Source organism: Diplotaxodon limnothrissa, linkage group LG10, assembly GCF_057381915.1.
Source record: "Diplotaxodon limnothrissa isolate DT_005_m linkage group LG10, D_limnothrissa_male_GT1.1, whole genome shotgun sequence".
Lineage (NCBI taxonomy): Eukaryota > Metazoa > Chordata > Actinopteri > Cichliformes > Cichlidae > Diplotaxodon > Diplotaxodon limnothrissa.
In genome coordinates this window covers 1,791,411-1,814,830 of record NC_140605.1, presented here as the reverse complement: position 1 = coordinate 1,814,830, position 23,420 = coordinate 1,791,411, and the positions used below count along the sequence as shown (strand labels likewise).

General features: G+C 43.2%; 1 protein-coding gene across 1 annotated transcript in view; it reads right to left on the bottom strand.

Annotated features, from left to right (window-relative positions):
- Positions 1-23,420, bottom strand: part of med13a (mediator complex subunit 13a) — a 70,642-nt gene that overhangs the window by 45,397 nt on the left and 1,825 nt on the right. Inside the window, exons 2-3 of the mRNA XM_085364256.1 lie at positions 17,967-18,201; positions 3,680-3,848 (exon numbers count right to left, since the gene is read on the bottom strand). Of these exons, the coding sequence (XP_085220382.1) occupies positions 3,680-3,848; positions 17,967-18,201 (404 nt within the window). The remainder of the gene's footprint in view (positions 1-3,679; positions 3,849-17,966; positions 18,202-23,420) is intronic.

Genomic DNA, 23,420 nt, shown 5'->3' with positions numbered 1-23,420 from the left:
GGAGGAGGGGCAGGGATGATGTAAGCTTTTCAACACGGGCGTGCTGAGGTCTGGGGTTGAGGTTATGAACAGTGTCAGCTGGCCCCAGCCTCCACCAACTGGAGACTTTGGATGCTGCACAGGAGCCGCCTGCTGATCAGAGGGATGACCGGCGTTTCCCATCTGCAGATCTGATTTTTAGCTATACACCCAGCAAGCTGTTTCAGTATTTATTAGTTCCAGCTTTTGAACATCTTTTTCCAATGTTGGAAGTTTGGACTGCTGACCAATTCAAAAGTATGCCCCAGCAGTACACTCATGTACACTACACTGTATATTGCATTAAATATCCACTGTGACTTATACTTATCGTCCTATGTATGTACAGAAAATAATGTGCCTATCACAATTTCATATTTCCCCAGATGAGAACCACTTCTCAAAGAGCCTACACACAACTGATCTACCAGCCCATCATACAACAGCAATAAACAACCAGTCGGTCTGCATCTTATGGATTTAACGTCAAAGTAAACAAACATTTTCTGCTATAAAGCATTGTTTGAACTACAGGTGCATAAAACACAGAAGCAAAACTAATGAGAGGCATAAAAGTGATACAAAGCACACACGTGCATTTTCCTCCAAAACTGGGAAAAAATACTGAAAAGAGGCAACATGATAACAATTCCATGGAAGTACTTTGGCCCTGTTGAACACAGATTAATACAGTGTGTAAATACACCGTGGCTCAGTGCCAACCAGGGAACAACAAAGCAAACAAAAAGCAGTGAGAAGTTAACAGGTGAACATCCAGCAATAGTATATGTAAACCTTTGCACTGCTCTGTGGTCCAGCTATACCAGACTGGGCTCTCTGCAGCAGACACTTGTATCCAGAACAACATACTGCTGGAATAACGCATCAGCACTCACGAAGGGGCAAAATCAATCAAGCCTGTTTGGATTTAAGCGAGGATTCAACTGCAGTCAGATCACATCTGAAAACAGTTACGAGTAAATGTAGAAATGCACACAGTGAGAATTTACAATATATTCTCATTGATTTTCTTTTAATTCCATGACTGTTTAAGTCAGTTTTTATATTCATTATTCCTGGAATAATGAATATAAAAATGTGCTCTTGCATGCTTCTGCATAGGTGACAGATCAGGAAAGACATAAGCGAGCGAGGTGATCATATAACCTCATTGACTGAGGTAATATAATAACGATATATGTAGTAATAGTCTAAACACTTGGTTTTGTCATGTTGTGATGGAATTCAAATTCTCACCTTCCAATCTCACTAAAGTCAGTTTGAATTGTGAGGAGGGGCAAACAGGATAGGACAGCCCCCATAATCAACCTGGAGTGATTTTTCTTTTTTAAAAAAGACCAACAGCCATTCAAGAAGCGCTCAGTCTACATGTTGATCACAGAGTCACTCACTAAACTGGGGGTGCCAGCATGCTACGACGACACAAGCAGGCCACTGTGAAGGTTTTATGACTGATACAGTAAGAACAAACCTGGCACTATAACTGCAGGACACTGATGTCGTGGACTCAGTCTAGAAACCTCAAATCTACTTTATGTTACACCGCTTCAATGAGGAGATCTCTAAAACTACTGTTCTCCTAATTCATCTCTCCAAATGAAAGATAAGACAATGAGTATCTCCTGGACAGCGTCTCTGATTATAGTAATCAGCTACAAAGACCATGCACACCTGCAGTTTTCTTACCACGTCCTGATTCTCATATTTTAGCTTTTGCTTGTCGATTAGTGTTTTAGAAGAAAAAGTCACACTAAATTAAATCACTGAAAGGAGAGCAAGGTGCTTATGTTGGCAAACATCGACTGTGTCAAGTAATCCAACTACATGGTGTTACAATAGTTGGGGTGGGGGGCATCCGGGAGTTAAACATTGTACAGTTAAGTAGAGTTTTCACAAGACAATGAGAGTGGGAATTCCCTCCGACTCCACTCACTCCCAGTGGACTCAACCAGTCATCGACAAGGATGTTGGATATGCGCACTGACATAAGTCATAACGAGTCATGCTGCACACCACGATCAGGTCTCCCGAGGGGTAAACACTCAGTTCTCTATCACAGTACTGATAGGGCAAGCTTCAATATTGCCATGGAGACAAGAGGCAAAGAAGGATAAGACAGTCAGACTCTGCTCTGTGTTCAACATTACTAGAGCCATTTATGAATAACTAACAGTACAGCATTACATTAAAAGCGGTTCGGGACACGGCAGTGACACTAGCCCGGTTACTTTGCTGTCACCCTTTTGTGGCGCTGTGTTTTTTGAAATCCCAGCACGGCTGGGGCACTGCAGATCACACCAAAGGAGAGGAGGAAAAGAAAATCTTTGACGACAACTGAGATTCAGGGTAGTTGCACCACTATTTATAACCTGCCCAGTCTGCTCCGTGACAGCAGAGGGGGATGGAGGGAAGGGGAGAGAAAGAGAGGGAGGCAAAGCCAGACGCACAGACAGGGTGGCCTGTGAATTCCAGAGCAGAGGAAAAGACCATTGTGTTTTTTTCCCCTTGACCGGGGCCCTCTGCAATCAGCGTACTGGGTAAAGAGGCGATAGAGCTAAAAACAGGGCATGTGTACAGCTCAAGAGAGAAGCTACTTGATCTTCAGTACCATCTTGTCTATTATTATAACAGTGTTTAAATGAAGCTACCACACAAGAGTAACTGTCTACAGATGTAGGAGAGTGAAACAGTAGACGTATTCGTACGCGACAGTGAGGCAGTGATAACAACAAGCTGGCAGCAGATACAGTTTACACAATTTCTAACCTGGACGCTGCAAATGTCTCGCAAACACAAACAAACGTGGCTGTGCCTACACAAGATCAAATAGCTGGACTGCCCCGTGATCAGCTGTCTGGAAAATCTGACCAAAAGCACCATGCCAACTCCAAATGGTTTAATCTTAGTCAGCACCTAACATTACAAATGCAGTTTTTAAAAGCATTATCTACAAAGACCTCCAATGGAGCTTTCAGCCAGTGGCTGTGTGTTCAGTGTGAAGACAAAGTGAGGAGGGTAGCTGGTGGGGAAGAACTGCTATGGTCATTTTGTCCTCACTAGCCGTGTCTCTGTCTGTTATCAATGAACTCTGACACAGACGGCAAGAAACCCAGCTCAGCAGATAGCAACGAGGAGGTGGAGGACACCTCAGCTACACAACACACACACACACACACACACACACACACACAGAGAGTGAGAGGAGAGAAAGGAAACAGACGGTGCTGGCACAAGGGTACCTCCTCCCCTCCCCAGCAAAAATGCACCCATCAGGACTGAGGTCAGTCCAGGCTTCAAAACATCAACAAACACATATGAAGCCAGATCCTTTGTTTGCTCGGGCTCCAGCAAAAGGGCCAAACATGAAAGACAGCCCAAACACAATGTTTACTGAGAGGATCTGCAGCAAAAACACAACAGGAAATCCCTGGTACGATCCATACTATCCGATACCTGCTCCTCCCCACAGCCAGCACACGAATGCATGTATTCATGCCAAGTGAACAGTGGGAACACAACCACTAACGTCAGGGCTCATCCCACTCAGCTGCACCCAAACACATCACAGCCTCACTCAAAACAGCAATGTTATAAAATAAAAAGAGGAGGATAAGGCCAAGAACAAGCAGTGCCAGCTTACCTCTTGTTGATGGGCTTCTCATCTTTCTCGTAGGGTTTGACAAACCACTTGCCGATGCGAACAAAGCTGCGATTCATGAGGCAGCGCTCCAACAAGTTGTGGATGGCTTTGAATAGCAGAGTGCGACACTCGTAGGAAGGGCCATTCTCCCAAAGCCCATTGTCCTCGGCTGGTAAAGAAAACAGAAAAGAGCTATCAGAAAGGTGAAGATTTGAGTGCTTTTGTACCATTTTTATAGAGAAAACAGTAAGAACTCTGCAGGGCAAATAATCAATCATGTCAATCACGAGAGCACAGAGCGTGTCGCTGCTGTGCTGAGGAGAAGCAGCCTCACACTTGATCAGATGGCTCTGTCACTAATAAGGATATTTATCAGTGTTTACAACATTACATATGGCAACGCCAACTGTCATAACTAAACATATCGTCACATCACACCCAACACCGAGGTTTACACTAAAAACGTTTCATCACCCAGAATGACCTCATCTGACTTCACAGTGGGCGACACATAAATGCTGTGAAAGTGTTTATTTTTTAATAACGCATCACTGCTGAATATGTATAAACTTCTGACAAACTGAACACGAGCACGCCGCGTCCACGACTTCACAACAAAATCCACGCTGACTAAATGGCCCTTTCATTCTATAGATGTCATTATGAAACACCCTGCAGCATCACAAACTGTCAAATAAACTGACGTGTGGCAACCAATCACACCAGCGGTGTGAATTCACATTTAACCACTAGAGGAGACCGGGTTACAGTCTTGTAACATGATATTTGTCACAGTCTGGACGCAGAGACACTTCTGCTACAGAAATTAAACATTTCCTGGAATGCAAAACAGTCAGAAAGATGGCAAACAGGCCGTGTACATGCAAACAAGAGTGCGATCACTGAGAGAGGGAGCGGTTAAGTGGAAACCTGCTGCCGCTGCCTGCTTTCAGGTGGTGGAGGTTTCAGATGTTTTGTGTTTCGTACCAGGGTTCAGGAGTGGAAGAGCACAATTCACAGTTCAACAGTACTCCGGTTTTGCTTTCAGGTCACTGGGGAAAAACCGAGACTTCACTGCAGATGTTTGCTGTATTCACGTTGCTATTCACTGTCTGTGACCATTACGTCCAAAATCAAATCAAATCAAATCACTTTTTATTGTCACATCACATGTGCAGGCACACTGGCACAGCACATGCGAGTGAAATTCTTGTGTGCGAGCCCCACAAGCAACAGAGATGTGCAAACACAACAACACAAACGAGCAAAATACAAGAATGGCCAACCTGAAACTAATAAATATATGTACAATATATAATAGTGTATGCATTTCTGGATGTGTATACTAAATATTTTCCTACGTGTGTGTGTGTGTGTGTGTGTGTGTGTGTGTGTGTGTGTGTGTGTGTGTGTGTGTGTGTGTATACACATTTTTACAAATTAAATAGTAAAAAAATAAAATAAAATAATAATAATAATAATAATAATAATAATAATAATAATAATAATAATAATAAAATATATAAAATATACAGAGTTGAATATGTGCAAAACAAGTGGCATTTATATACAGTGTGGAGTGCATAATGTTGAAGTTCCAGTAGTGAAGCTGAGGTGTCTATGACGTGTTCAGCAGTCTGATGGCCTGGTGGAAGAAGCTGTCTCTCAGTCTGCTGGTACGGGACCGGATGCTGCAGAACCTCCTTCCTGATGGAAGCAGTCTGAACAGTTTATGGCTGGGGTGACTGGAGTCCTTGATGATCCTCCCCGCTTTCCTCAGGCACCGCTTCCTGTAGATGTCTTGGAGGGAGGGAAGCTCACCTCCAATTATCCGTTCAGAGCACCGCACTACTCGCTGGAGAGCTTTTTCCACCAGTTCCCCCTTAAATAAAACAGTTTGTGTGTGATGCCGTTTCTTGGTGAGCAGGGATCTCCAGACTCCAACAACTCCCTTTTCACTCGCTCAGTGCGCCCATAAACAGCAGCAGGTAGGAACCCAAGTTGGTCTCAGGCAAAGAGTAAAACTTAAATGTTACACGCATGCTGCAAAGTGACTTTACTAAATATCGTCTTGCTCAGAATGTTGCACACGTGAACACTATCGGTCCAGTATATTTATACGCCCATCTACTTTCTTACTGTTATTAAAATTAAAACATTCCTTTGCATGGCAGAAACGCTCCTGCATGCAAACGCTGAATCAGCCTTATGATGATTTGGCACCTGAATCCCCCTCCTCCTCTCGACTCCTCGTCCTTTCATGCACTGATTCTGTCCCTTCCACTTTTTACTTCGAGCACCATTTGCTTTCAGACCTGACAAATTTACTACACATCTCAGTGACATGAATTATTACTTCAAACCACCTATAATAATAAGATGATGCCTGCGCTGCTTTCACCTGCCAATAAGTCTCCTCCTCACAAACTCTTCCTGAAAAGTAATCGCCGATTCCACGCGATACACGTGCGCAGCTGTAAACACTCTGCTGATGGGGCGTAATGTTTATCGCGGAAAGCTTTTTAAGAAAGAGACGTCTCAGGAATGAAAACAAACGAGAGGAAATTCCTTAAGAGATAATGACATCACCGTAGGCTGATTACGATACAACAGCAACGTGTCAGCGTAATGCCACAGCTTCGGGTACAAAAAGTCAGGTGTGGGTTTTTTTCACCTATTAGAGCTTTGTGGAGACCTGGAGGCAGCAAAAGAATTTGAAAAGCGCTGCCCTTGTTATTCTCTATGAAGGAACTTACACAGCTGCTACAAATGAAATCTGATAAGAGAATCAGAGAGCTTCGTTGTCCAGTGGTGAGACATCATTTTTGCCCACTGTATTGGGAAAGTACAATGCCCTAATGTCCTAGCTACAGTGTTCACCTGATGCTGTACTACTCGTAAAAGCACAGGACTGTATTTAATTGGTCTGCATGTCCAACTGAAATAAAACAAGACACCCATTACACTCCATCTAGCCGCGCTGGATGAAGAAATGCACGATCGGGCCCATATCAGAGCTGCTTTGTGATTCACATTCAGTGTTGGCCTGAATGCCGACCTAATCTCATTAACAGCCACTGCTCACATCTTATAGCACTTAAGCTCCTTTCAGTCAAGTCTGCAGCAAACATCTCCCCGAGTGTGCCGTCTCTGCGTGAGCGCAGTCGAAACAAACACCGAGTGTGACCTACCCACCTTCACGTCAGCTCGCCGTGTGCCAGAGCGGTACGAGTCAGCCCAGAAGCAAGTTAATCAAAATTTTATTGAATTATTAAGCCAACTCTTGGCTTGCTGTTCTAATGCGAGTTCAGGTAACGACATTTTAAATGAAAATGATTGCAAGGTTATTCACATGGGAAATTACACTGGCTTCCTTTTTTGAATGAGACAGGCTCTATGCCATCTTGGCAGGTTTAAGATGCTGAGAGCTTGTAGCTTACTCAACTCCAGAAAAGCAAGGATGCAACATCTGCCTGCCATGTAAAAGACGCCCAATTCAGAAGGAAAATATTACCAACACTATCAAATCCAGTCAACTTCAGCTCCGGCTAGCCTTTAAATCATTACAGCCGAGCAAAAGAAAAACACCCTCAGGCTAGCTGCCAAGTAAAGGGGTTATGTTCCCAACGATTTTCAGAGAAACAAACTAATTCATCAGGTGCACACATATCTTCGGGGATAAGATCAGGAACACTGAAAAGTACGGCAAAGGCAGGAAATGGGCAGGAAAACAATTTCCCCATTAAAAATTAACGCTAACAGTGGATTAAAAATATTTTAACAACAACATAAAGCCATTAACTTTCTAGAAAATGTGGACATAAACAGACAAGAAGGACCTTTTCTTAACACAAGCCTGCTTTCAGCGATTTAGCATCTGGTCTTTAGGCCATCCTAAAGAGGTATTACAGGCGAGAGGGCAAAAAGTCAGCAAGAAAAGAAAGCCGACTAACTGAGGCACTGATGGCAGATTAAAAGAAAGGACTTGAGGGGGAAAAACAAAATAGGATTTAGGCCGAAATCAAGGATTCGAGAGACAGATCATTGAGAACGATAATGTTCAAAAGATGAAAAATCGTGAAAACATCAAAGTAAGTGCTTAAACCTCCAGTCCCATTTCAGGCCTCCTCTGTAAAGACCGCCATGGTTATCCCATTTGCTTTTCTCTGCCAAGACCCACATTTGCCCCGTTCGTCCTCCTCCCCGTCGCCTGTCCCTTCCCTCCAGCGCCAAGTAGCTCTTAAACAGACATCTGGTTTGCTTCAAGTGTTTTTAACGACCTCGTGCTCATCATGCAATGCCCGCTGCAATACACTTCAGACAGACAGACACAATAACCTTCTGCTCAAAATCTACCAGTCCGCCTCTCTAAACCAAAAGACACAATCACATTTAAAAACAAAAAAAGGAAGGAAGGAAACTAAACTTCCAACACTTGAAGTAACTTAACATCCATCCACTTCACAGCGTGCAAAGGTCACAGTCAAGGTGACGAGCTGCAGAACACACTGAACTGTTCCAGCAAACACCAGATGGAACAAGCAATAATATTTTCTCACTTAACTGACAAATCACTATTTATAAAAATATTCCTTTACATTTATTTAACCGATTTGCTCGTTTTCACGTCAGCCCAATAGTCTCAAACACATCAGCTTCACTTTAGAGGACACAAAGTATCAAATCCTCCCATCTGAAAAATGTTTGGCATCTTTGACTGGAAATGACTCTGAAAATAAATAAAAATATTCGAAATATTTCCCAAACCATGATAAATGTGCACTTGTCCAAAATTCCAGCTTTCTGGCAGATCAACGAGCGCACATGTGGTGCGTGGTGGGCGGTGGTCAGCACATGGGGGTGAAAGATGAGTGGCCTCATTTAGACAAAGATTTATGGGCTCAGCTGATGGTTAGGACACTTTCATGTCTCTGCCTCCTGTGCAGCAGACCCAGATGAGTTGACCTTTATAAAAGCTCTTAGGCAGAAGCACAGCAGCTCATCAGTATCAGGCAAACTCACATCTACTTCTATAGAAAAGAAACACAAGCTGACTGAAAAAAGCTGGAACACAAGGGCCGAACCGCTCGGTGCAAAGTTTTCTGCCCCACGAGCCAAACTGTCCGAGGCCCATTAACATCTACACACTTGAAGATTCTCCATCGCTCTTAGGCTGACGTAGGAGATTAAAAGTCTGTTTTGTTGTTTTGTCTTAATGTTGCTATGCTAGCAATCCATTTATATCGAGTCGCTCAGATATAAAAAGCACTAAAAATGTTAGTTCAGCTCAGTGTAACCTGCCAGAGACTGTCAAGGCTTTTGGAAAGAGCTTTAACTGTTGCAGAGGAAACATAAATTAATGACAAGCAGAAACTCGGCCATCACAGATGATGAGGCGTGTCCTCTGTGTTTACAAAAACAGAGAAGGGCATTGTGAGTTGAAGCAAACGTTCGGCCAGCTTTAAAGGTTAAATATGAACATTTCACATTCTTTGCTGTTAAACTGCACCTGACTTGACTGAGATCAGTCTCATGTGACTGATACAATTTAAACATAGTGAAAAGTTTTAAGTTCATCCTCTGTCCCTACAGAGAGCGCGCTTCTATTTAACCTACCAATTATAACTGCAGGGTGAAAAAAATGTTTTTAAAAAGAGTGAGGCCTGGCCCATTTTTCTCCTTACTATGATGCAACGAGAGTAACCGGTGAAGTAGCGGTAAACCAAAAAGCACCAAAATGTGCTGCACATTAGACAATCTCAAAGGTATTTATATATGTTACAGGCCCCTCTCCCACCCACACATATGTTCAACTGTGTATATAAGCAATTAGGGCAGCAATCAGTCATTAAACAGCAAGATTAATGGCTTGTGATCAACTGTGCTCAGGGGTATTCTAACCAAGTCTGGCCAAAAGGTTCTCTCCTCTCTTTCCACTTTCTCCCTCTATTCATCCTTATCTGCAAGGAAAGAGAGAACCAGCAGTGCTCTGTAAAGTCTCCATTACTAATTAATGAATATTTCTTGAACAGAGAGGGAAAAGAGGGATTGAGAGAGAAGAGAGGGAAGAGTGCACCCATGGGCCAGAGCTGCATGCATGGCCGAGTCCCTGTGCCGTGCCAGCCAAAGGAGATCCATCAGAGAGAGCGGCCGAGGGAGATGGAGCAGGAGGAAAAGAGGAAAGCGGAGGGTGGTTCACAGGCAGGAGATTAGCCCTGGAAAATTGATCCCCAAGCACAAAAAGCCGTCGGCCTCTTCCACTTTTTTCTCCATAAGACCTGCTCTGGGTTTATCTATTCATCAATCTCTGCATTACACACTCGAGTGTAGAACCACCTTTAAAGGAAGAGGGGACCAAAAAGCCCAAATTAGGGTTAACCAAGTGTAACTAATAATCTCCACTATACATCCCCAGCGTATAGCTCAACAAATCTACCGCATGTGTGGGCAGAAGTGTTTGGTAGCAATCAAGAAGTATTTCCATTAAACATCCTTTATAGCATCATTAGATACAAAATGCAACTTTTAAAGTATCTGTAGGACATTAACTTTCAATCACACAACCCAAAAAAAGGAAAAAGAAACAATGTTTCCTTTCTAAATTGTACGCCAACCACGCTCCACTTCAAAGCTTCGTGGACTCTTTGTTCATGTTTACAGCTAAAGCTTGGAGATTTCAAAATTCAGTCTGACTTTCACGGGCTGTCCGCCTCAATAATTTTTGGAAATTCTAAAAGAGTGAGTGGCGTTTCTCCTTTCTGAATCCTTGCCTGGGGCATCCACTGGGCTACAGCATTTACAATTGGCCTTACATCATCGTGGGACTGAATCTGCATCACAAGTCGTGTTGCGTGTCATCACCTCTGTCACTATCCAAGTGAGAATCTTAGTCCACAGAGTCAGACGTTCACATAACGGATGGCTCGTCATTTTTGTGCCAGGACTATGACTGCTATGTACGCATATGATCCTAGACCGACGCAAGTCTCAACCACGTCTTTCAAACCAGGCAACCGCAAGGAAAAAATGATGAGGGACTGAGCTTAATGTAACGGAAATTTACTCAATCTAATAAAAGCGTTGCTTTTATAAACACATCTGTCTAATTCAGATTGCAAAAAGTCACTTATAGGCTACCACATGCAACGCATCAGCATGCTACACACAGAATAAATCAGCTCACAGAGCAATTTCAAAAGGGTAAGCCCTGCTTTAAACCAATCACAAGTCAGTAACCAACAGCATCTGTTTGGACTCATTTGTAATTTAATCTCAAAGAAAATCACTTTAGATTACAAAGTCTTATGGTGATATGTCATGTATGAAACATCCCACATTTACCTTTGTAAAAAATGTAAAAAAAAAAATGACCCTAATTAATGGCTTACAAAAAATTAACAGCAGAGGCAACCTTTAAACTCGCAATGGGGAGTTTAAAGAATCAATGGTACTTAAATAATGAGGGAGTGTACCGTAATTGTCGGGCTATAAGCCGCTACGTTTTGCACGAGCTTTGAACCCTGCGGCTTTTAGTCAGGTGCGGCTTTTCTCTGGATTGTCCGTGATTTTTGTCATATCGTAAGACGATTTGTTTTGTTTGTGCCGCTGTTGTACGGCACTACGTTGCCTGGCGGAAGGGCATGTGATCAGACACACAGTATCGGGGTTCAAGAGTGGTATGTTGGTCACATGTCCATCCGCCAGGCAACGTAGTGCCGTACAAGCAGCTCGAAAAACAAACTTCAAAGTAGCGTTCAGCGGGAGGCGTGGATGACGAGCGGCGATAAACTTGCGAAAAGCAAGTTATGCTCAACTCCACCGGTGGATTCTGACAGCGTGGAAAAGTGTGAAAACATCCACGATCACCAACGGATTTCGAAGGGCTGGACTGCTGCATGATGGAGAGGAGGACACCGCCACGGCCCTTCTGAGGGTGTTCGACTCTGACACTGACAACGAGGATTTGTTTGGTTTTGAAAGTGACGAAGAAGAGAAGCTGAGAGTGGATGACGAAGCCATCCTGAGCCTGTTTGTATCCGACACTGGAGAAGAGGACTTTGGTGGTTTTAGAGCGCAGGAAGAAAAGAAAGATGGTGAATGACTGACTTTTCTTCTTGTTAAAGCCGTGTCGCTGAACCTGAGCCTGAAAGGTAGTCCGAATCTATTTTTCTGGTTTGCTGCAGGTTATTGTTATGTACTACATTTGTTACTCATTTATGAAGCACAGCACATGTTTCGTACTTGTAATTACCGCTACTTGTACATATACCTAAAAAGTTATGCAAATATGTACCCATAACTTGTTTTTCAAAATATTAATAAAAGGGGTGTGTCTCCAAACAGCCATCTCTTTCCTGACAATTCGCTTTGTGCATATTCTCTTACATAGAGCTGGGCGATAGAACGATAACGATATGTATCGCGATATAACTTTTACTCGATAGAGAAATTAAGCTATCGCGATAGACCTCGCCACTCTTGTCCTCTTAAAATAAAATAAAAAATAAAAAATAAAAAGAACAGCCAATCCAAACTAAGTAGCGCAGAGCCGAACCAATCACAGCCGCAGCGTCACGTCGCGTGACTTGTTACGTACAGCACAAGTGCCAAGCCGCACGTGTGTTTGTTTGGGAGGCAGCCAGCGGGTAATGGAGGAAATGAGTGTGCCGACTAGAAAAATCAACCGAGCGTGACCGAAGAGAAAACAGATGATGGTTCCAATGCCGGAGAGATTGTCGAACGGAAGAGCCATAGAAGCTCCGTAGTGTGAAGGTATTTCGGATATTTCAAGTCTGACAAAAAACAGAGTAGGGTGCACTGCAAATTGTGCCGAAAGCAAGTCTGGAAATACAATAAACTGGTGCATGCGTCACACTGTGCGCCACGTTATTGTTTCGGTGAAATGAATTTCTACAATACTGTTAATTCTACTCTCTGCAGTGTTTAAATGCTTACATATACACACAGTTACTGTCCCTCCACACATACGACTCGGTTCTGCTTCTATGCCCCAGCTTTGTTTACTTTTTCTCACCGAGGCTTCTAGACTTCTGATTGGCCAGCATTTCGGCACGGTTAGGAATCTAGTGCCACCTGCTGCTTTGGCATGTTCATAGCAGCGTTTTCCTTCATTTCTGCCTTTATGTGTGGACGGGATTATTTTTTAAAACGGAAACGGAAAATCTCCGTTTTCAAAAATACCCGTGTACGTGTGGACGTAGCCTCAGTCTCTGACTGGAAGCGCTGATTCGTCATTCGGCTTTTGTCAGACTAAAGTAACTGTTAAAACTGTTTGAAAAGCTCAGCTATACAACAAGGAGAGATTGAGAATTTCCTTTTAGTTCTCAGTTTATTTGATATTGACAAAAGTTAGTCAGTTTTGTCTGTTCTTCTGTAAAACAAACTAAGATTTATTTTTAGAATTAATATTTTGTTTCTAAGTGGAATTGACAATTTAGTCTGTTTCGTTTGTTCTATTTTGAAACTTAAACGCTTTAGCGGCTGCCTTTTGTGTAGTTTGCAATATTTGCCTTTATTTATCTGAAAAAGTCTCATGTTCCTTAAGTACATCTACCCTGTTGAACTTATTATGGGAAATAAATATTTAAATAAAAACAAGCTGCTGATTATTTCACATTTTACTTGTGAGCAACGGCACATTTAAATCTTACAAATATAGTTATTTGGCTTATATCGTGATAGATATCGTTATCGCCTGAAATGACAAAAACATATCGTGATATGAAAAAATCTCATATCGCCCAGCTCTACTCTTACATATGATAAGTCAACATTGAACCACCTGCGGCTTTTGGTCAGGTGCGGCTAATGTATGTACAAAACAGGATTTTCCCCTGATTTTAGCTTGTGCGGCTAATATTCAGGTGCGCTTTGTAGTCTGGGAAATACAGTAATTCAAACACTTAATATTTGAATTTTGTGAATATTGTCAACATGCATCTGTATTCTGCAGGACGTGCTTCAAACAGAGCACCTGTCACAGATCTGAGGGCAGTTCAATAAATACGCAGTCGAGAGATCTTCACGGGGGGGGGGTGGGGTTAGGCCGACCTGTGAGAAAGTGAAACTTTCAGCTAACAGACCCTCACCGACTACTGAAATATGCCCTTTGGAACTGGAGATTCTGCCCTGAGGTGCAAAGCAGGCTTGTTTTGATTTCATCCTTGATTCAAACACAGACAAAAGTCATCAGACGACAACAACAAAAGAAAATTCTCCAAAAGTTTGGCAAAGCTACAAACACATTACAGCGTAACAGCAAAAAAAGCTAAACAACTGTTAGATGATCAGTGCAAAAACAAGCCCACAGAGTGCTGCTAAATTGCACTTTTCTTCCCTCCATCGCTGAACACGTCTCAGTGTGTTCATCATCAAACTGACGGAGGAGGTGGGCATTGTAAACGCAACCTCCCCGCCCCCATCGTCTCTCCTCTCTTCAAGGATCTAACCCAGCACCCAGTAATGAATAGATGTGGGGCCACCAATGACCGAAGCAGAGAGGGGCCGCTGATAATCCGTTCTGGACAGCAGAAACAGATCATTTCAATTTGAAATCTGTCGACTCAGAGGCAGACATTAGCTATTATAATACAGCAACACTGAAGTTAAACTGAACTATTCAGTTATTCTTTAAAAAAAAAAATCTTCAGAATTTTTGTCTATTTTTTTCAGCTTAAACGTAACATGGAAATGTAAAAATGTAAAAATCTGATATGTGAGTGCAGCTCCACCAACTCTACGGTCACGTTCAGCTGGGGGAACACTGAACTTGGAATCACCCCAGAGAAACGTGGTGTCAGGCTGCTGGCAGCAGAAGCCTCGGCGGGACTTAGTTTGCAGAGAAAAAGGACCTGAGCGAGCTAGTGGAGACTGAGGACAAATGTGCAATGGAGCAATTACCCTCACAGACAGACATCCACTCCCTAATTTCTATGCAAAACAGGAAAAAGAAGAAAGATCAGTGGGTCTTTGAGAGGAGGAAAAGGCAGGCATTTATCTTTCGCTCTGGTTGCCCCTGGTCAGGAGACTCCACCAGCTTTTGAGGGGGAGACGACGATGAAGAGAGCACTGCATTTGCATAAGAATACATGCCTATACTAACCCAGTTGGGGCGGGGCGGGGGGCGCGTTTAATTCAGCAATGGCATTCACTTGTTGGGAATAATTTCTGTGCATGGCCAGGGGAAGATTAGAATTAGTTTTCTCGTTGTGTAAGTGCAAGCAACGCGGGTTGTCCAACAGTGTGGAAAAGGGGCTTGGTGGTTTGTTCCCCTTACATTCCTTCAATGGTGATTAAGAGTCTGACGTTAAAAGATGCCTTAAGTTTTCCGCCCTTCACTACTCCCATCTCTCTGGCTCGCTCCTTCTCCCCTCATCTCCCTGGAGAGAAGGGATTACTGGCACACTGGTATACAGAAATGGCACTTGCTCAAAATTAAAAGACTTTCACAGGCTGCTAATCTAATGAAGGTGGAAAGGAGGGTGTGGGGGAATGAGCAAGCGCCATTTCAGCTGCTGAAATGAAAGGACAAGAGCGGATTTTCATGTTTACCGCCAACATTGCACTAAAGACAAAAAAAAAATAGAGGCTGGGAAAAAAAACAAAAAGAAAATAAAGCTTTTTCAAATTCCCAAGATGCCAGGAACCAAAGAAAAGAGAACGACAACAGAGAGTTTGAGGCGCTTAAAAGGCGACAACAGTTGTGACATTCCGGTTGGATGCACAGGTTGGAGTTATCTGTCAATTCACACCTCAACAGGGAGGGTACCCCGAAGAGTCCATAAACACAAGCAAGTGTTCATTCAGCACCCTGCTTCCTCTGGGACACCCGCCCAGAGACCCACACTCAGCTCGAGCTGGTGTCCTGGTGTTCAGGATGATCACTTTCTACTTTATTAACATTCAATTGACTTTCTGTTGCGAGCTGAAATGAATAAAACCTCTAATCTGGGAACTGAGAAGTTTTCCTGCGCAGCAATTTATGTAACCGTGCGCTGGGCTGAAGACGGGAGCATACAATCCCGTCGGTTCTTTATGATACGTCAGTACAGGAACGCAGAGATATACAGGTGGGTTATAAAACGCTGCAACAAGATGCTGCAACAGTTTGGAAAGATGTGGCTTTAGAAATTTGGGGTTGACTTGTTGAATTTGCAACCCCAAAGAAAACTTCTGACAAAGTGTTTCATTTGAAGCAATCCATTTGCCTCGAAGTGACATCATTCTCAGTTTAAGTGCATTCCCATAGTAAAAGTCGGGAAAGCGAGGAAAACTGACATTGCTCCTCAGAAGGGTGAAGCCATTCATGCTGGCAGTACAACACTCCTGCAGCACGTTGATGGAGAGAGGCTGGTTAGTGCTCTGTGTGTCTTAATTAACCAGTCAGACATAAACGGCAGTAATGCTACAGATTTTACAATTTCACTAATGTTTACATGCACTGCTGCCATCTTGGACTCTTAAGTCAGGGTTCATGCGGCTTCTCTGACTTTCCCGTTAGGAAGTACGACTTGATCGGGTGTTCCTGTTGTAAATTCTGACCGAAAACTCGGAGATTCCGATTTCCGACTTCAAACGGAATTAGCCTCTGGTTTCCACTTATACCAGTGGCAATGAGGTGCTTTTGTCTGAGTGGCAACAGTTGTTGTTCAGGAGAATACTGCTGCGAGCGCTCACACGCTCAGCACTGGCATTAATGGTACAGAGCTGTCACAGCCCCACGAAAAGACCCAAAGACAAGGACGGTGCAAAAAGCCTCTGACTGTCCGTGTCAAGATTAGTCCCAAGAGGAAAAGGCACAATGGAGGTTAATTAAAAATTCAAATAACACCACACCTCAAAGACGAGCTGCCGAGACTACTGCAAAAACATGATTCATCCTTTTGGTGTTAAAATACCTGGAAGGAAAAATACCAGTCCAGGTTTTCTAGACAATATCTGATTACCTAATATCCATCTCCTGAAACACTAAATATGTTTAATCTGCCCAAAGCCAGAACACAGCAGTGACCCCAGCAGCCTACATCAGAAGACCTGAGCCAAACACTTTGGGTTACTACCAGGACCTGTTAAGAGTTAAATGTGCTGCCCATTGCAGCCTTCAGCTCCCATTTTGAGGCTACTTCAGGCACAATGTCCCATAATAAAGGGGGGGGGGGGGGGGGGGGGGGGGGTCACAGGCAGGCTGTATTTAGCTCAGACTCCAAACTGCAATCTACATGGCAGAGAGCATGCATAAAGATGGCCTTTTCCCATCTTCCACCAGTAATTGTACTATTACTAAAAAAAAGTTAAATAAGAAGCAGAGCAGGGTCAGGGGTGGGGGTGCATGTGCCTCATTTCTGCATGGCTGCCCCTGCTCTGCTTCTTATACCTTCTTCCTTTTTTGTTAACCCTGTGCAAAACGGTGACATGTGACTTCCAACTTGCTTGTTCGAGCCAAAAGGCAAGCTGCTGATTCCTTAGCCGCAGCCTAGGACCACTCAGACATGTTAACCCTGTTTTAAACACACAAGTAATAATAACACAGCATGATGCCCAGTGTCTCCAGGGAGAGGGAGTTAGCCCTGCAGATGTTGGCACTACCAGTCTGGCTGGCTGGCTGGGTTATCAGTCAGAGAAGGGCAAAGGGTGGGGGCACTACGGAGGTGTTGGATTACACAGATAGCGACACTTGCTTGAGGCTCGCACTTTCAGCGTACCTCCCCTGTGCCTACCTGACAATCAAGCGGTGACATCTGTATCATTTTTCATTGTACAACCAATAACGTTTCTTGATAGGGGGATGCATGTTCAAGTGCTTCTGTTACACAAGCTGCGAGTCCTCGACACTTTCTGCTATCTTTTACAGCCATTACTCATTTAGCTATGCAACCTTGGTTCAGTCTGACAGAGGCAGCAGAAGTAGAATTTCATATTCCTACAATGGCTTTTTGACTTGAGTCATTTCTCTGACAAAATAAAAGAACATTCCACTTGTACTCAATCATCATCTAAAAGAAAAAAACCAAACAACTTGCCACACTATCTGTTCATCTTTCTGCAATAGTGTAAATGAACTGCTCTTAAACTGTGAGGGGCATCTCTTTATCAAACAGCCCTGCTCCTCTGAACTCTGGTACTAATCTGGCTATTATCCTATAACTGACTCCGACCTTCATAGAGAGAGGAAGCTGCAGAAATGCAATGCACCTAAACAGTAAATGTAACATGCATTGCTTATTTATTCTAATTAATGGCACTTCTGTGTATGCAAAAGAGTTCCCACCTGCAAGCTCATTGTGGATGAGATCAGCAAAGTTTGGGTCGTCACCCCACCAGAAGAGCCAAAGCTCCCTCCGACCCTGCTGCTGGCATCTCCTCCACACGCTTAGTATATCAGCCTTCAGGCAGCGACTGAAGCTGCATAGGATGGGGTCCTCCTCCGTCACCGGGAAGAGGATTGGTGCAGAGGTGGGACCCTGCCACACAAACCTCTTCCATTTGATCCCTGTCAAGTCAGCCTGCAAGACAGGAGAGAGAGAGAGGGGGGGGGGAGAAACTGTTAGTGTGCAGAGTCGCTGCTTTGGGACCCACTCAGCACCTCTGAGGAAACATGTGGTGAGCAGAGTGTTAAGAGTAAGTATTAATCCTCTTTTATGGGGGTTTTCACCCCCTAACTATCCTGACAACACCCCATGCTGTCGAGACTGTGAGGGAGAAAACATTTCGCTACAGACGCAAACGAGAAACAGCCGCAAACAAAGTGGGACATTCGACTGTTTCTGTAAAAGATCTTGTACTTAATGTTTCAGCTGCGATCATGAAAGACATGTTGGAAACACTCACAGGAAAAAACTAATGCTGGTAAATGTGGTCTCACCAGCTTAATCCTCATTATTGGAGAGTACTGTGTGTGTGTGTGTGTGGGGGGGGGGGTTTCTATAAACACTGTCTGGCTTTTATAAAGAGAACAAAACACACAGGAAAAAGCCTCATAGGCAGTAAATCACTGGTGGGGTTATTAAGTGTTAAAACAGGAACATTACGCTCTGCTGCTGGCTGGCACTGCAGCTTATCACCCAAGCGCTGACTGACTACCCATGTCTACCTAAACACATGCACACGTGCTAACTACCATAAAAAAATACACATACACACAATGCCTTAGGGGCACATCATTTTAAGTAATCTTCGACAACACAGACTGTTCATCTTCCCACCATTTAGTTTCATTTCGTTCTGGCCGAGTTGGCAAGCTGTCTGTCTGTATATTCAACCAATTAAGCCATTACAGTTCAAGGGACGTCCTAATTCAAGTGCAAAGGCGCTGAGCCAGAGCAAGTGATTACCAGCGGTTGTGGTCAAACAGTGGCGTTAGCGTTATGGTGTTAGCTGGGACAGGGAGGCATTGTGTTGTGTCAGCTGGGGCCGAGTTGGATCACAACAAGAAGTTAGGAGATCAAGACACCATGAATATTTCCACCCACAAGCAGAAAAAAAAACATCAGTTTAAGCATGAATCCTGTAAAGGCTCGCTATATGATACAACATGCAACAAACAGCCTGGCTGCTTGTTCAAATACAGACAAGCTCGACCACTAAACCGAGAGTCAAACACAAAAAAGCCCAAGGTTGCTTTATAGTCATGTGTATGATCAAAACACCATGGTCTCTGATGCACAACCAGACTCCTGGGGAATTCAAAGCAGCTGCACATGCTGAGGACAAACTCCAAGATTTAAGCAGCAGAAATGAGTCTGTGTACAACTGTGTGTAACAGAGCTGCAGCAGTTAGGCTGCTCCTTCCTGCTGGAGTGCGAGAAGCACTTCTTTACACCTGCACCTCGCTCGGAAACATCTGTGCACACAATGCAAAGGGAGGGCGAAGACAACGGTTAACTGTGAAACCAGATCATAGGCAGTACAGATAGGCAATTAGCAAGTGAACAGCCCTCATCAGCTTACTGACCATGGCCTGTCCCCCATGGCATTGTGCATTTCACCATATAAAAGGTTTTGGTCTTGAGTGCACTACAGATTTTATTACAGGCCTCTCACACTCATCCATATTGGTTTCACACATTTAGAAGTGATTATGTGCTGCACACAGTCTGCAAGTCGGTCGCAGTACATCAGCCGTTACTCAGACAAGTTTCTATACTGAATTAATGCCAATACAGTTTGTATAATTATCTTTTCCAGATACTTGCACCATCTGAAATATTTCCTGTGATATTTTTTTAAATAACTGTCGAGCCGTCTATGGAGAAACACTGAAAATACAACTGGAATAAGCATTACCTTGACATTTTGCTATTGCTGAGTTATCTTAAGCAAGCAAGCAATAAAAAGCCTTCCCTGAATTTACATAGTGGCTACAGGGCTCTTCTATCTGATCACTTCCTACTCTGTTCTTTCACATAAGTATTACATTCACAGGCAATTAAGCGGTTGTAATCTATAATAAAACAATAAAGATCATTAATATTTAGTCAATTAAGTGAAAATGTATTTCTGACAAGTTCCTTAAAAAAAGAGGCTTAACTATACCGTGTTGCACTTAAATGCATAAAAACTGATCAGCTGAGAAGATTAAACAGTTGGTTAACTCTCCACATCCAGTGTGGCTCTGAGATTTACCTACTAATGCCAAAGTCACTGCTAAAACACTGAGTAACGCTTCTGCTTGAATGAATGAAACAGAACATTTTCATCTTACTCTGCAGTTGCAGCCATCAGCTGTTTGTTACACACTTTCTTGTACTGCAGTTAATGTGCAGTATGCAATCAAATTACAACTTAGAATAATAAAACTTAAAAACACCACACACACAAATCGTTTCAGTGAAAAAGTAACTGCCTGCCTTTGTGCATGTTTTTGTTTTTTAAATCTGACACTTCCAAACCTTGATATGTGACTTTATGATTAACGGAAACTTTATCAAACTGCTACAGCCTCCTCTATTCTTTTATTTACTTTGCAATAAATGATCCCTGTTACACAATGCAACAACTTAACAGGGCTGTCAATGTTATCACAGCCTCATCCTTATCTAGAAGGTGAAAATATGGTGAATTGGTTCAACAGTGAAATGCTGTCAGTCAAAAACTACGGTGGCTGCTTGAATACAGGAGACTGAGTTTTATGAAGCTTGTGCACAGTGTAGGACAACTTATGCAACGCGTTAAGTGAACCCTTAGCAAATGGTTAACATTTCTGCTATGGCTTCATATCTGTCCGTGGACACATTTTCTTACACAAAAGAAATAAACGAAAAATTTTGACTTGAACCCTAACGTAACATCGACCGAGCTACTCGGGTAAATACTGTACCGACGAGTTCCTCTGGTCTATTCCACTGACAATAGGATTGCCAAGCAAAGACCACAAAAAGCAGCTCTATTTTATCGACACATCTGTACCCGCTAAGCTTACTGGGAAGAATTGGATGAGAAAATGTCTCAAGCCACTTAGTAATAAAAACCCGTCTCCTCCTGCAAGATGTCAAGCAGAATCTGCTTTGTTTAGACGGGAAGTAAGCCAAATATTTCTACTGCTGATTCATAACGGATGGACTCAATGAAGACGAATGAAAATGTGTTGATGTAAATTATAATTCTTCAAACACCACAACATCAAATGCTAAAAGTCCATCTTTGCATTTATAGATGATCAAATCGTCTCTGTGTGCATGTGATAAAGTTCTCGGCAGCACTGCCTGCCAGCGACGTTCTGTCGTTTGAGTTGCGCGCAACCTTTAAACAACATGTGAAAGGCTTTTATACAACCTGTTTCTTAAACAAGTAATCTCTCAGGGTGCACAGACGCACAGTTGGCTACATCAGTTAGGAATTACACTGGTGTTAAATTACATTTGCAACTCATGTAGTTCAAATGTAGACACCTTCAGTCAGCATGCTTACAGTTTGTTTCCCTGCTTTGTTTTAGCTGTCATAACAGTCTTTAACCTGACACAAAACACGTGACAGTGTACTAAATCAAACCACATATTTCCCTTTGTCCTTAGATTGTCCTGAGCTTTAAGAGGCAAGAGACTGAAGGCCAGACACATCAGTACTTTGCCTCCCATCAACAATATCCAACAGGCAGACTGCTCTATCAAGGATAAATGTGCCTTCTGCAATTGTTCTGTCTGTGCTTTCAAAATAAATTAGTTGCAGCTTGTGTGTGTGCGCAAAAAAAAGAACAGGGGATGCCAAGGATATCTGTATTTCCTTCCAACATTCATGCTGTCCCGGCTGTGTGCACGAGTGTGCCTTGAACATTTCAGGCACCCGTCTGTGTCTTAGTAAATGCTCAGGTATGTGAGCAGCAGCTTATACAGATGTCCCGGCAGCGTAAGCGATGTGGGTCACGAGAAGTTTTGTCTTTCATATGCCAAACCAGAAAAATCACACTGCTGCATTACGAGGGAAGCTAAGGCCAAAAAGCCAGTGGATACAGGCAGGAAGTTTGCCTGAGGTGATGCCTGCTCAGGGGAGGTTATGACCCCTGCTTTTGCCAGCTGCTCACCTTCCCTCCAGCAACTTAAGAGTTCTGGTTCTTGGTATGGGAACACTGTGTTCAAGCAGATGCCTTTCAAGATAAGAGACAAGCACCAGGTGAAGCTTCACTAATCATACCACATATGCTCCTTTTATAGCAAGTCCCTCTTCCTGCCTGTTGCCCCTCTCCCACCGTTAACTGTCAGGAAACAAACCTGAAACTACCAAGTGTGAGTTTGCATTTCGAGTTCAGGAGAATGCAAAAATTCAATCAGTTTCAACTGATGCACATCGCTGAAAGGAAGATCTCTGCCAAGTGGTTCTTTAGAGTTTACAGCCTTCTCCAGCTCATAAATGTATCGCAGGTCCAACTATAAATTTCACAACAAGGCAGCTGCAATTGTGTTTCATAGTGGAGGAACAGATAAATTTACCTTACACTCCGAGTTATTCCAAGTAAGCCCACTTTAAAAATGCCAAGAAGAAAAAAGAAAGAAAAAGCATGCAACAAGTAGTATCATACTCCAGAGGAGAGTATCCACGGAAAAATGAACGGGGGGGAGAGACTACCACAAAGTCTTCGCATTCTTTCACCATAAAACCACAAAGTGGAGTCTGTTCAGTAAGTGAGTCATAACAGCAGTGGTGTTATGCTTAGTCTCAGTGTGCAGGAAAATGTCAGCCAGACAGGCACAGCACCACAACTACCAGCCTCTATCTCGCCTGTATACTGTAGCCAACGCTGCCTTCAAGTGCTGTCGTAAACATTGTAATTATGAGCTCAGCACACACAATCGACCCAACAGAGCAGTACTGAGAGAGTGGGGATTTTCTGCAGCAAAACGTTACCTTTAGGGGGCGGACAGCTGTGTCAATTTGTGGTAAGAACAGTGTAATATTTCACTCAACTGTTATTATGCTAGATTCTGTGTCAGAATTACTTGTGATGCACTTGTAGTCTCACTTCTTGTTTGAGGTTTTCATGTAATAATAATAATATAATAACTAATAATAACATTAACAAACTGAGTCACAATCTATGCACTTTGCAGCCTTGCCACTGCACCACAGAGTGGTTTCTATGTCATTTAATCTATAAAAGAAGTCTCCTTTTTCTAAAGGGTGCATTTCAGCACTTGACAATCACATTAACAATTTCCTGCGGTTGGAGACGAGCACATTGTGCTCCTCGGCTAACCTACAAGTGAAACTGGAGTTAAGCCTGCTGACAAGC